This window comes from Indicator indicator, chromosome 5, assembly GCF_027791375.1.
Source record: "Indicator indicator isolate 239-I01 chromosome 5, UM_Iind_1.1, whole genome shotgun sequence".
NCBI lineage: Eukaryota > Metazoa > Chordata > Aves > Piciformes > Indicatoridae > Indicator > Indicator indicator.
Window position 1 is genome coordinate 30,559,865 of NC_072014.1, and position 14,527 is coordinate 30,574,391.

At 42.0% G+C, this 14,527-nt stretch overlaps 1 protein-coding gene across 1 annotated transcript in view; it reads right to left on the reverse strand.

Annotated features, from left to right (window-relative positions):
• Positions 1-782: 782 nt before the first annotated feature.
• Positions 783-14,527, reverse strand: part of HSPBAP1 (HSPB1 associated protein 1) — a 38,982-nt gene continuing 25,237 nt past the window's right edge. The window contains exons 5-8 of the mRNA XM_054381248.1: positions 12,354-12,525; positions 4,787-4,870; positions 1,524-1,634; positions 783-1,331 (exon numbers count right to left, since the gene is read on the reverse strand). Of these exons, the coding sequence (XP_054237223.1) occupies positions 783-1,331; positions 1,524-1,634; positions 4,787-4,870; positions 12,354-12,525 (916 nt within the window). The remainder of the gene's footprint in view (positions 1,332-1,523; positions 1,635-4,786; positions 4,871-12,353; positions 12,526-14,527) is intronic.

Below are 14,527 nucleotides of genomic sequence, written 5' to 3' on the forward strand. Positions count from 1 at the left end.
ACATTTTGATCATTATGGTAAACAGTAGGACAGAGGTAGAAGGTTATGACTGCTTCTTTTTGTTCCTTAGAGACAGGGAACTGTGTGCATCTGTTTATTATTAAATCACAACGGTTAACTTCCCAGTGGCCTTCTTCAATGGCCAACTTCTCCCAGCTTCAAGTGTTTCTGAACCAGCTGAAGGCCATTTTCATGCCAAAGGCTTTTGCATCACTCCACCCTAGAGCTTTGTGACAAAGCTGAAGTTGTTTGGTGGAAGGGAGGAAGCCAATGCACTAGTGAGTGCATTGCCTGAGGTGAGGTTTATTTGGAATTGCCATTTCTAATGTGATCAGCTGATCACTTATTGACCATTTCACTTTAAATGTGGACAAGAGCTGCAGTCTACAGTGAGTCAGTTATCCTGTCTCAGTCTCCCTCTGCTATGTAACCATGTCCCAGCATTCCCTCCTATCATCTCTTTCAAAGCCACAGTTGTTTCATAGCTCAGAGCTGCAGAACACTTAAGGATCCTATCCACACAGCCTGGTGGGAGTATAGCTGTGTATGCTCTCTTTTGTTTGTGACACTGAGGAGCTCTCTGACTAAACACACCTTTCTCTTCCCAGCCATCATCAGCCAGTTAATTCTTCTTTCAGCTCCAGTCTGCCACTTAACCACTAACTGTATCTATACTTTAAAAATTATTTGAAATGAAACATTCAATTATTGCAGAGATTAAAGACCCAGAGCAAGGCTGCCATTTGATTTCTTTATTTCAGCAATGATAAAGCACTCCAGCATTAAACTCTTGTTCTCTCCAACAGCAGCCGAGCTACTAAATTGATGACGTGTGGATTAACCAAACAGTCTAGCAAATCATTGGTAGATAGAGCTGCTTGTGAGGCATGTGAACTGCTGTCTGAATGCATCTGATGTGCAGGCTTTTCACAGTCATCACTCGTTACCAGTTGCTTCCTGGTGCAGTGTAATTTTCCAAAATGTCCTCCTTTGTTTTCCTGGAGAAGATCTCTACTGTCACTTTCAAGCACAACTGCATCCATTGAGCTTGTTTCTTGAGACTGTGGTAAAACTGGAATAAGATGAGGCCCAAAAGGTATTTTCTGCAGCCTTTCTGTTGAAAAGCCAAGTTGATGGGGTTGTAATCTGCAGCCCTCTGGTTCACAGCCACCTTCCCTTCTCCTTCTCTTGCAGGAGGTGCCTGTTCTTTGCTCTGCACCAGTGCTGCTGGAGCATGCCTGGTCTGACACACTTGCCTGTTGAGACTTGAAATATGCAGACACTGCCTTATTCAGATACTGAAGGTTGATTTCATGGGATGTTGCCTCAACCTGAGAAAACACCCAGGATACATGCAGTTAAAAGAAGACAGCATGACTGTCTACCATGAACTGCTTCTGCTATGAGAAAGCAAAGAATTTAGAACTTTTTTTCTGGGGCAGCAGAAAGACTCAGGGTGAGCTAAGCAAAATGTCAGTAACTCTTCATTATCAGTGCTGTAATGGGAGCAAGAGAGGGCTCACCTCTGTGGGATTTAGCCAGAGATCTCCATCACTGGGATCTTCTGCTGATTTTATGGCACACACCAGCGTTCGAGTTATTGCTTCTTCTACACGAGCTTCATGATCTGCATCCTGCCTCAAGAGAACAGAAAGTGTTTGGAGATGGGTTAGCACCTGAGTCTCTTCAGAAAGCAGGAAGGTCTTGGGAAGAACTAAATGGATGGCCTCTGTTCGAAAGCCATACTTGTGCATGCAAAGTCAGTGAAAGGCTTCAGGCTTTTGATGCTCCTACTTGTGCACAGCCCCCACATGGGGAACAGCAACTACTCAACTGAAAAAGGATTTGTGAGAAACAGCTTCTAGTGTGTGTATATAATCTTTTTCCCTTATTAGTTTTCAGTTAATTGAATCTGGTGCTTAAAATTACAATGCAATGTTAGCATTTAATTAATGCATGCATTTACATAGCTCTTTAGGACTAAAAGGACCACAGAAGTACACAGCAAATCTTACATATCTACACGTTATGGCTGAAGTACTTAAAACACACAGGATGTTGCAGCAAGCAGGGACTATCTGGGGGCTACAAAGGCAAAAAAGTGAGTCTTAAGGAAATGGAGGAAATGTTTTATCATGTAACAGCAGCTAACATACTGCTGCAATTTTAAACATCAGCAGAAGGAAAAATATTTCCTCTGAAAGCTCTCCAGCAAAACTAAAAACTAAGTTAGTAACTAGCTCTGTCTTTCAGGCCTTCAGTTCCTGCATCATCCCCTTGGGCAGCTGGCTACCAGCTAGTTTAGGATAGCAGAACAAAACTTTATAGGATCTTTTTTTAGCTTTTCTTCCTACTTACCCTTCCCTTCCATATACCAGAAACCCAGTTAAGTGTGGAGACAATAAGACTCTCCAATCAAGATGAGTGGTTTGAGTTATTTCAGTGACAACTGCACAGGAGTGGATACAGACCTTTGCTTTCATTGACATGCTTAGACACATGGATTCTGGAGGAAAAATGTAACCTAGTCAACCCATAGCCCTGAATTGCCTAAATTTGGCTTTGAGGAACACCTCAGGCAAGCCATGCATCTTGCTAGTATGAGTGCTGAATGCAGCAATTCATCCTGGAAACTGAGCAGAATTTGGGAGAGAAGCAGGGGGAAGTGCTCTTAGCGTTTTGTGGCCTTAGAGGCTTGGCTTACTAATGGCCTCATGTAACAAGCCTCCAAAATACAGAGTTTGATATCTACATGTGCATAGTAAGGTGCTGCATTCTTGGTGTTCATCCTGGTCTGCTGAATAACAGAGCTGTACCATGAGAGCATAGGAGTATGTTAGGAAGTAAGGAATACTTTGAGTAGCTCACATTGAGCTGAAAACAAATTAAACTTCTTCTCCAAAGTCTTGCCAATACAATTAATGGTTTCACCAGGAGGAAAAGTGTTGGCATGATTCATGTCTGTCAGTATGAAAGCAGCTGGTAACAGCTGCAAGCAAGCACTGCTTGATTTGGTAATGGAAATGTTCAGTATTGTCTTTTAACATCCATGTCAGAATTCATTTTTATAGATGCAGCAGCACTTGACAATGCTGCCAGGGATAGTTTCTGTAAGGAACTTCCACCTGGGCTGTAATAGCTACACTTGATAGATGGCAGCTTTCAATATTTGGGGAGGGCAAGTGGGTGTTATTAATTAGCAAGATCCAGCAAATGCTCCTTTGTTCGATTTCTTGACCCACTGACTCAGATGCTGTCACCAAACATGTTCTTGGTGGCTTCTGCAAGACCTTATTGACCAGAAAGGCCATGGAGTTTAGCTGCTCTATTTGTTTTTCTTCAGTGTGTAGCAATGCACCACCAGCCACATGGGAGTTACCAGCCTAGAACAAGTGATCCAGTACTGACTTGCTCCTCCACAAAAGGACAACTTGTGAGGCACAGCTTAGGGTACAGGTGTATATGTTGACACCAGGGTCCTTCTAAGCACTGCCAGTTTCCTCAGAATTGCCTCAAAGGCTGCTCAAAATTAAGGCAGGCTTACATGGTTGCTTCTCAATATTGTTGGTGCTTTCTCTGTCACTGGACACAGTCTGACTGTACTTAGGGCTCTGTAAGAGCTTGGTATGGGTTGGGGGCCTGCTGTCTGTCCTAATACATAGTGTCATCTGGGAAATTTCTCTAGGAGAGGAAATGGCCAAGTGAGTTCCTCTGCTCTGCAAATACTTGGCTTTATGTTGGTATGAGAAATGTATTGTCTTTCTTTGAGCAGCAGCTGAATGCATGTGGTCACAGAATTACAGCTTGAGAGGGGTTGCAAGGGGCCTAGGACTTGATGATATTTCAACACGCCTGCCAGAGCAGGATCACCTAGAGTAGGTCACACAGGGACACATCCAGGTGGGTTTTGAATATCTCCAGAGAAGGAGACTACACAACCTCTCTGGGCAGCCTGTTCCAGTGCTCTGTCACCCTCACAGTAAGAAAGTTTTTCCTTATATGGAACCTCCTATGCTCCACCTTGCACCTGTTGCCCCCTGTCCTACTGTTGGACATCACTGGTCATTTCCCTGCAGATTTCCAGTCTGAGAAAGGTTTAAAAAACGGAGGGGGAAAAAAATAAGGCAGTAAGTAAGTAGCTTTCACAGGCTATTTCAAAGTGTCTTCTTTTTATATATTAAGACAGGATTAATGACAAAGTAATTTCAATCAGAAAACCTTCTGGAGCATTAAGATGATCTAATTGAAGATGTCCCTGCTCATTGCAGGGTGGTTGGACTAGATAGCCTTTAAAGGTCCCTTCCAACACAAACTATTCTATGATATCCCTGGAACCATCCCATATGTACTAGTTAACTTGAGAAGAAAAGTCAAAGCCTGGGGAAAAGAAAATTAATTAAATCCTTGAGAAAATCCAACTCTACGCAAATAAAAATTATTACAGAGAAATGAAGACTCAAAAATCCTCTGCCACCCTCTTCCTATCACACTAATATGATTTAAATTCTAGCTTTGCTTGCCATGTTAGCATGTGCTTCAGGTGAAGTTGCTGTTTGTTGTTCCCTATGTACCACAAAGCTGGTTAGCCCATGAGAAACTGGACATGAAAAGTTTAGCTTGTTTGCCTGATTGAGGTAAACTGGAATCTCTTCCACACGGAGACTTTAGATCTGGAACCTTGTAAGGTTCTTCAGGAAAAACTACTCATAAAGGGTCTTCCCTCTGTACCCTCTGAATAGAGCACACCCAGTTGGGCTATCACCATGACATAAAAAGGAAAATATACCAGTTCAATCCAAGAGTTTATGCTGACAGTGATGGGATCAATGGATTCCACATAGTGCCACCAGTGCCTTGGAACAAGCAGGACCTGGAATCAGAGACATTGCATTAAGGTATCAGCAGAATGCAGAGAAAGAAAGAGGCAAGGAAAGGGTGTGAGAGGTGATCTTCACCCCTTTCTTCTAAAGAGCCTTTTCTCAAGACATAAATATCCACTCTCTTCTCCCTTTGTATCAATACTACCCTGTAAGAAGTGTACATGATCCAGAACTACCTCTCATCTAAGCTCCTCATGTGAAGCAGGATTGTGACCTTATAACTACTTTAGGTAAACAAGGTTTGGCAGGCTGTCCAAAAGGAGTGCAGCTGCTTATAGCAGTAGAACAGGGCTTTAGAGAAAGCCTCAGCCAAGCAACAATTCTTTTGTAGACTCTCCAGCTGAGTAAACTTCCTAGTTCCTTTAGAAGGACTGCCAGCTGGCTTCTCCCAAAAGCAGGTATCCTAATACTCATCTAGGTGATTAACAATACGTAGCTTTAATTGTGGTAAATAACCCCCATCAGTATTAAATTTAGCACTTTTAGCAGACAGGTTTTTAAAGGAAGGTGTCCCAGGCATCACGACAATCTAGTTTAGATCAAAGCTTTACAACCATATAAGGATGATGGCTGTGACACAAAATTGATTCTAACCCATGGCTTTTAAGGTACAAAGGCATCAATGTTGTCTTGATGATATAGGACAAGCTTTACAGATTACTGAACATTAGATTAACATAGAGCTATCAAGAAAAGCATAAAAGATGTTTTTGGCAAGGAATAAAAATGGTCAGAGACTGATAAAAACACACGTTTCAGAATGGGGAAAGTGAAGCAATGATCTGTATCTGAATTGCAGAAAAGTCTTTTTCTTGGTAGACACAAATCACTTAAAAGAATGTTCTGCTACCTAGATAGTCCTGTACTTTGTTACATCAAACCACAGCTAATGAGAAAATGTCAGTGCAGGAAACAATGACTGTGGCCCTAGTTTTGCAAACACTTAGAAGACAGTCAGAGTGGATTCAGTTTGGGACCAGAGAACAAAATGTTCTCTGCAGTTTTCAATTTAAGTCAAACAAGAAAAAAAAGAGCATTGGCCCTCTAAAGGTCAAAAACATTTGGAAATTGTACTTTAATCCAGTACTGCACAAAAAACCAGAAGGAAGTCAGTCTGTGCAAGGCCATTATTTTAAAAATATCACCAATTAGTTATTCCTGACATCTAAAAGTGTATGAAAACCCACACAGGCTGAAGTCAAAACACATTTTCAACACTGAGCAAGTTTCAGAATGGGACTTTTATCACAGAAACCAAATGAAAAGTGCATTTGCATGACCTGCAATGCCTTTACCTGTTAGAAAGTGGTTGCCCACACTTCACTGGCTGCAGAATCATACAAAAACCCTACAGGGGATCTTACACTGCACTCTGTTTAACAATCTGTGTGCCCTCGAAATGACAGGATTTAATGATGAATCCTGGGAAACTTCATTATGCAGCACAAATGGACAGTAAGTAGCTCTTTCCAGCAATGGGGTCCATTTTCTGAGGCTTGCATTGGAAGAGTAAGCTTGCAACACGCTGGAGAAGTGTATGAAGACACTAGAGAATTGGAGTATGGTGCAGAGGGACTCTCCAGCAAGGGAACAAAAGTAAAAGGTGGATTAAGAGATGAGTATAAATGGTTCAGTGAGAGGGGCTGCCTGGAAAAACAAGATGGAAATTAAGAATGGAACATGCTGGCTTAACATGAGTCATGCGCAAAGCAGGGACAGAATTGCTTTGGAAAGAGGAGCTGTAACTAGGAGGAAACTACAATCTCTTCAACAAATCAAAGGGAAGGAACTTGGTCTTTGGAGAGACTAATCAGATTTTACTTGCCAGCAGGTTAATAGCTGCAGAATTGTGTATTTCTGCAGCTGGTGCTATTTGATGCAATTTATAGAGGAATTACAGAGCTGTGACTCAGAGGTGTAACAGGTACCAGAAAGATACTTCCTCTCCTCTTTATTTTTGGGTAAGCTTCTGCTTGCTAAAATAAGCATTTATAGCATCAAAAAAGGAAATGATGAAAAACCAAAAGGAGGAAAACTTCAAGGAAGATGAAGAATTGAAAAAAAAAAAAAAAAAGTAATGAAGCCCAAAAACTATAACTGGCAAGGGAGCAGCAGAATTAACAAAAGATGCCTCCCCCACCCCACACAGAGCAGAGATAAGCAGCATTCTTCTAGGCTTGCAAACCAAAACAAAAACAACCCAAACCCTCTCAACAAACCAAACCAAACAAACCCTCACCACCCCTACCCTTACCTGTCAATTCCACAATAAAATAAAGCAGACTTCCATATGTTTATGAATATGGGACACACATTGAACTACATTTGCAACTGCATTTCAGTAGGAAATGTGACAGAAAACCACAGTGAAATAATGTACACACAAAAATGCAGCAGATACTTTACAGGGGAAATGTAAAGTGCAAGAGCAAGACAGAACTATTCCAAGCTAAAGGATAATCTTGTGTTAGCCTGCTTTCTGCAGAGTATATCTAGCTTTGTGGGCTGGGAAGATACTGATTGAAACAGAAACCAATCAGATAATTTTAATATTTAGGCTAGTGATAGGCAAATATAGCAGATGAAGTCAAAGTAGGACAGAAGTCTCAGAAAAGATAATGAAATGCTGGTCTGTAACTGAAGAAAAGACACAAAAAGAACATTGAGAGAGCAAGTGGACTAATGCTGAAGACTTGTACAGCACAGAGTACAGAACAGGTTTAAATTCTCCATGGACATGATTAACTTGATACAGTACAAAGGCAGGGCAAAGGTGGAATTGCTTCAAAAAGAGAGCACACCCTGAAGCAAAATATTATACCAAGGAACTCCTGCTCATTAGAAAAAGATATTTAGGTAAATGTGCAAGAAAAGGAAGCACCAAAGAACCTCAGTGTGATGGGAAGATGGGGAGCTATGGGAGACTCAAGCAAATCCCAGAGCTGCTTGCAGTCCTGGCAGCATAAAACAAATAAATGCATAGTCAGCTCTGTGGGAGAACCATGAGGATTCTGTGAGAGTGCTGCCACCCCAACCATCCCAGCTGGTACCTGGCTGCCCTGGTGCTAGAAAGCTGTTTCTTAACCTGCTTTCTTCCTTCCTCCCATGCTAGTGTCTTCCCACTTGCTGAAATTGAGTTCCAAGGGCTATTAAAGTCAGAAATACAGGCACTGTATTTCTGGTGTAAAGCACTGTGCACTGGAAGAGAGCGGGGCTGTTACCACACTCTGTCTATAAGGACCCAGGCAAGATCAAGGAAGAGGTGGAAAAGTAGAGTTAGGAACTGGTAGGATTCCCCAGGTGTGCTGCTGGCTGAGTGGTATTTTCACCACCAGCTCTACTTGTAAACTCAGATCACAGATATTTTTGCCTTTTGTGTGACGGAGACAAAAGTTCTGGTATGTAAAGGTTGGGCTGGAGTTCTCTATGGGCTCTCCAGCTGTGTAGCCTCCCACAGGAAAATTCTTTCTTCCTTCCCCCAGACTAGAATGATCAGCCATCTACTGTGTGTAATGCTGCAGACAGTTCTGAACACTGCTTTTCTAAAATCCCTTACACTCTTTTCCAGCAAAAGTAGGTTTTGACTGCAACCCCTTGGAAAATAGTATTTTGTATACTTTGAGCTGGAACATTTCATTGTCTTTTTTAAAACCCGAATTACTGTATTTCCTGAACACTTTTTCATCAGCAACTATGTTTTTCTTGATTATTCAGACTGTTTGTTCTGCTGTTCCCCACTCTAAGTTCAAACTGAAGTTTTCAGCCCTTTTCTTTAAAGGTGGATCATAGGGAAATCCCTCCCTGACTTCATGAAGATTTCTGCTTGCTCAGGGTTAGGTTAGAAATCAGAGATCTGCTCTTGCACTGGCTGCTGAGCAGTATCCCATGGTGTGTTAGACACTACAGAGAAAGAGAAAAGCTTATAGCTATATGCAGGACATTAGCGATAGCTGTAGTTGCAGACAGAGACTGAGCTTGAGGTGTGCCTCTCAGACTTTCTGAAAGCAGCCAATCTAAAGCAGAGGAGGAGAGCTCCTGGGCAGTAGACCATGGTGAGAGAGAGGAAGAAATAACCTTGATCTCTTAAAGTGTTTCTCCCCATACGATGACAATGTTTTTCAAGGCTGTAAGGGAGCATCCTTCTTGGACTTGATGTGTCTCTAAATCTAGCTTAGGACTTCCCTTGCACCTCTGGTGTCTGCAGCTTCACTGCAACTCCTCTGGCTCCAGGCTGCACCTGCAGAATGAGGCCAGGAAGCAGAAGAGTATGCAGGAGGGCATCTGAGAGCTGCCTGTAACTGCATGGGTTCTGGTGTGCACTACCCCTCCTGTCTGGGGCAGCATGAGCAGCAAAGGCATTGCTTATAAGAGCTCAGTATACGAGTTCTCCATTAGGAGAGCAGATGTGTGGAGCCTCCTGTATCTACCTTCAGGTGTAGTGAGGCTTGCTTTTCTCATCTTTTTACATTGTCTAGTTATATGGATATGGCTTAAGAGGAAGATGGATTAAGAACAATTACATTAGTGAGCAGGAAGGAAGCATGAAGCTAGTGAGAAGTGGGGCAGAGCAAAGAATGATCAATGATACTGCATTTGTATCTCAGTTTTTTTTGTAGTCTTTTAAGGTGAGATTTTTCTCTCTGATTTTTAATAATAAAAAGTGAAGCATAAGCTTCTTTTATAGCCTGTGCTGAAGGCCAAGTCCTGCAGGACTGTAGCTGTATGAGACAGGGAGGATGAATCACCTCACAGAGGTGCCAGGTTCTTCCCACGGATGGCAGATGGGACATCTGTGCTGGATAGGGTTTCAGTTGAGGGCAGCAGATTTTACTCCTAACTTTCTTAACACGTGTCCCAGAATGTGGGGTGGAATGTACTAGAACAGACATTTATCATAGAATGAGTCAGGGTTGGAAGGGACCACAAGGATCATCTAGTTCCAACACCCCTGCCACGGGCAGGGACACCTCACACTAGATCAGGCTGGCCAGAGCCTCATCCAGCCTGGCCTTAAACACCTCCAGGGATGGGGCCCCAACCACCTCCCTGGACAACCCATTCCAGGCTCTCACCACTCTCATGGTGAAGAACTTCTTCCTCATTTAGCCCCATTTGCCATCTTTTAACCCAGTATTTGTATATTTGTAAAAACAATCAAGGTGTTACTAGAAACACTGCAGAAATTAAGAACAAATATACCAAAATATTAATGCTTTGGGTGAAAACTCATTAGTTCAGTAAGTACCAGTTCACCGCCAGTCAACCTCCTGCTCCACACTTGTCACTCAGCCTTGCAGTCACCACACAGGTGACCAATTCCAAATGGTTATAAGGCACTCCTAGACTTGACTGACATAATTTCTTAAGATTTCTGTGGAAATTCAGCCCACAGCCACTGGTCAAGTACAGGACGAAGCCTTATAAAAGGTGAAGTCTCAGCCAACTAACTAAATTCTTAAGAGGGATTCACCTCTGAACCATACAGCAAAAGGGCACAAAGGATGCAATTGAAGAAGGCATTGTGCATTGGTACAATATTATAGGAAGGGAGTTCTGCTCTAAGCTTTAAACAGGTGTAGAAAAAATGGCTGTAGAAAACAATGACCAGAAGGTGGCATTAGACACACGAAGTTTTTGATATTCAAAGCAGCACTCACCCTATGTGCAGTTGTTCTTATGAATACCTAAGAACACCTTTGTCTTTATTTTTCAAGCAGTGGAGATGCTATAAATTATCACAAAATAAAGCTGGCTGCAAATTCTGCAGTAGTTGTATCAATTTTACACAAACCCCACTGCTAAGCATGTATCAAGATTGTTATTATTGAGCAATCCTCTCCCTTGTTCTTCCAGGAGTTCCTTCTAGGTCATTCTTTTACTCTCCACCAAACAACAGCAGTCCCCAGCCACCTCCCCAGAAGCTGCTGGCTGAGATGCTGGAAAGCACCACACAAAAGATGTTGTAAAAATGGATAAAGGCAATACCTCACTATTGCTTCATTGCCTTTACAATACTTTCACCCCAGAAATCTAAACAGTATCTTGTCTGTGGCGATGCAGACAACTTGTATTACTGAGCTGGCTCAAGATCTTTATTCCTAGCAAGATTAATTTGTAATTGCTTTAAGCCTAATTAAAATTAAGATCATATTAAAGGTTTACTACTGTACTTGATCATTCCGAAGGAGATTATAAATTGAAATAGTGTTGGAGATCATGGATAATGCAGTGCTGAATGGATGAGGCATTTTTATCAATAGTAAAAATTTGTTCTCTGTGCTTTAAATAATTGAACATGGCAACCTTACAAAGTGCAAAATGTTTTAGGAGTACAACTAGGAGCTAGTGTAGTGCAAACAATGAAGGCTGATCACATATTCCCCATTTACAACTGTACCAGCAGAAGAGTATATTCTCACCAGGTGGGAAAGACACATCCTCTTGTTAGAAACTACTATCCTGCTCCAGTCTGACACCTCATCAGCTCACTCCTTGCTCTGCCTACCCAAAATCACCTGGGTTAGCAAAAATTTGTTCTTTAAATTATTGAAATTAGCTGGGTTTGTCATGTAGGGGCAGGGGAACACTTGCACAGATCAGTGAGCTAGCAGGTCAAAAGAGGTGACAAAATCTAGTAGGAGAATGATGAAAAGGCTCTAGAAGTGACAACTCTTAAGCAGTTGAGGCAATGAACATTGCAAAATTCCTTTGGAAAGGTCTGAGAGTCTGAGCTGTGCAGGAGTACGTCACGAGGACATGTGCTGCTGCACAAATCCAAAAGGGTAATTCAGACTCCAAAGACAGACCAACGTTGATTAAACAAAGAAGGATGCTACTTACGGCAGGAGACTAGGAATTGAGAGTCCTGAGCCCTACTCTCATACTGCTGCTGACTGTCTGTGTGACTATAAGCCAGGCACTTATAGCTGAACCTTCTCAGTAGAACAGGGCTAATAAGATCCTCCCATCCTTGTAAAGCACCATGAAACCTCTGAAGGGTGTGCGCTCTGAATGCGAGCACCGTCATTACAATACTCTGCTCTTAAAGCAACGATTCGGGCCAGTGTTCCCTGGTGAAGGTTACTCACTATCAAACTGAGTTCCTTTGCTGGCTCTACATGCTCGTTAATCAAATACGTTTTATGGAACACACTGGTTTCAGAGCAGGCAGGCTGGAGTACTGAAAGTTTTAAAGCAGACAAACTGGAGGAGATTGCAAGAACTGTGACAGAATTGAGCAGCTGATTGAACTAACTCTCCAAATGTTTGTGGCTTTTGTACAAAAAGGGCTCGTACAGTATCTGTGAGCAAAGAAGGGTCCTGTGCTGAGAGAAATGTATCAAGCCTGAGCGCAGAGGATAGGGAGAGGGAAGTTCCACAGTCATTTTGTTAAGAATTCCTAGCCCTTAATTAGCTGGCTAAATAATTTACTAGAACCTTTAAAGGAAAGAAAAGCTCATATGTGAATGGTACCTGTCCTGGACTGAGTGTAACCACATGAGCTGTTGTGTTCCTAAACTCAGGAAAGCATTTCAGATCAGGGTTGGCAACGTTGACTTTGCTGAATACACTGGATTCTTCATAAGGGATCCTGGTGGGATAAAGGAAACTGGTGTCACCAGGTGGGAAGAGGTGCCATCTCTTCCTGCAAATAGAGAGAAGATAAAAATGTATTCAGTGCCTGTCAGTTGCAGCAAAGAACTAAAGGCAGTAGCAAGGTTTTCAATAAAACATAAATCTGCCTCACTGTGTGAACCTCCTACGCAGTGAGAACACAGGCAGTGCTTACAGGCTGTCTCCTAAAAGTGTTTTTAAAATATTCCACTTTTTAATTTTTTAACTGAAAAGATTTACAGCTTCTCACACATTATTTTTAAAAGGCAGATAAAATATTTTTTTTTAAGTTCTTCCATCTGGCTCCTCCTGTCTCCCTTTTACAAAGCAACACACAGCATTTACAGATGCTCGGAGCATTAAAAATTGCTCTATAAACCAGGGGAAGTAGTTTTGTTAGGAGACAACATACATCCTCTGAATGAATAGCTGCCATGCCCATGTTTGTTTTAAAAGGAGGGCAACCTGTGTTTACGGTGGTAACAGCTAAGGGGTGTGGGCATGATAATCTGTCTCCTATCTTCACCTACACTACTTATTTGGCTGTTAGTCACAAACCTCTCATTCTTAGTAAAACTCATTTTGATGCTTCTATACCACAGATGGTATAAATAAAAATCAGAGACATTCATGGACAAAAGCATTCTAAAACACCTGTATTCTTTTGTTATGAATACTACATGATGAAAAGGTGGCTTGCATGGGCTGCTGGCCTTATGATCTCACTGGTGTGACTAAATGCCCAGACAGAACAGGACAGGGTAGCTCTGCTCATCAGGGCACTCATGCTCCAGGTTGCTCTCTATCCTGCATCCAAAGAAGCCAGCAGGTGAACACACTGCAGTGCAGGGCCAAGCAGAGCTGAGACACCGATGTTCTGCTCAGGAGACAGTGCTTCTGTTTCACTTACACAGACAATATCAAAGAAAGAAAAAAGAATATGCCAGAACTGGTGGTGACAGTTTTATGGGTACTATAAATGAAATATCTTAGCAGGTACATATGTTACTTAGAAATAGGAGTTTTATATGGCAGTACTTTAGGTGATGGAAATAACCAGAAAGGAATACACAAAGGGAGAATTTATTACATTTAAGATGTGCCAGACAATCAGTACAACAGTGACCCATGCAATAAGCAATGGAAAAATAAAGGCAGTACTTTGTGGTACAGTTGGACAATTTGAGCAGCTCTTCTCTTTGCTTCAGACTTCAGCAAGGTCTTTTCCTTTTGTCCTATTCCTTGGTACTCACTTCTTTCTTTTTGCCTACTGTTGCTGGTTGTCAGCAACCAGTCATAAATCTGAAAATGGGAGAGGAGCAGCCAAATGGCACAAAACTAGAAGAGGCAAGGATAGCAGGATAGCCAAAACTGCAGAGATCAACAGAGATGGAAGTTCCCTTGGCCACTGACATTTCTTGGTAATTACCAAAGCTACAAAAACCAGTTATCATGAAACTCAAGGACTATTGCAACTTTATTTTGCCCACCAAACTAAAGCCTCTGAAGGGAGAAAGAATAACTAGGTTAGGAGGCTCATGGGTTAATCCTGCAGGCTTATGACAAAGCAATATCATGAAGCAAAAAATTAAGAAGCCCGAGGGATGCAAGAAGGAAATTCAAGATAGCAACAAAGGGCTAAGGAGTCATCCCTAGCTTTCCTGTAAAGGCAAATCTATTTAAGTTTAGCATAAGCTTGTATTCTGTTACAAAGCCTGTCTTGTTTGTGACTCTCAAAAGGGAATCGTTTAGCTCTGAAGAAGCACAGGATTTTACAAGCTTGTGGAAGTTTGCAATCTATTTATAAGCTTTGCTCTGAAGAGGAAAACAACTTTGACTTTTCAGGCTATGCGAAGGCTTTAGGCTTCTTCTTTCCCCGAGAGCAACACGGATTTCATTCTACCAGAGTAGGAGGAAGTATCTTGGGAAGGCAGGCAAAGTAGCTATATGATGCTGGAACTCTGGCTTGAGTTCCAACAACTGGAGGTAGACATCAAAGAGGCAGAGCATGTATCAGGTCTGCTAGATGTGGT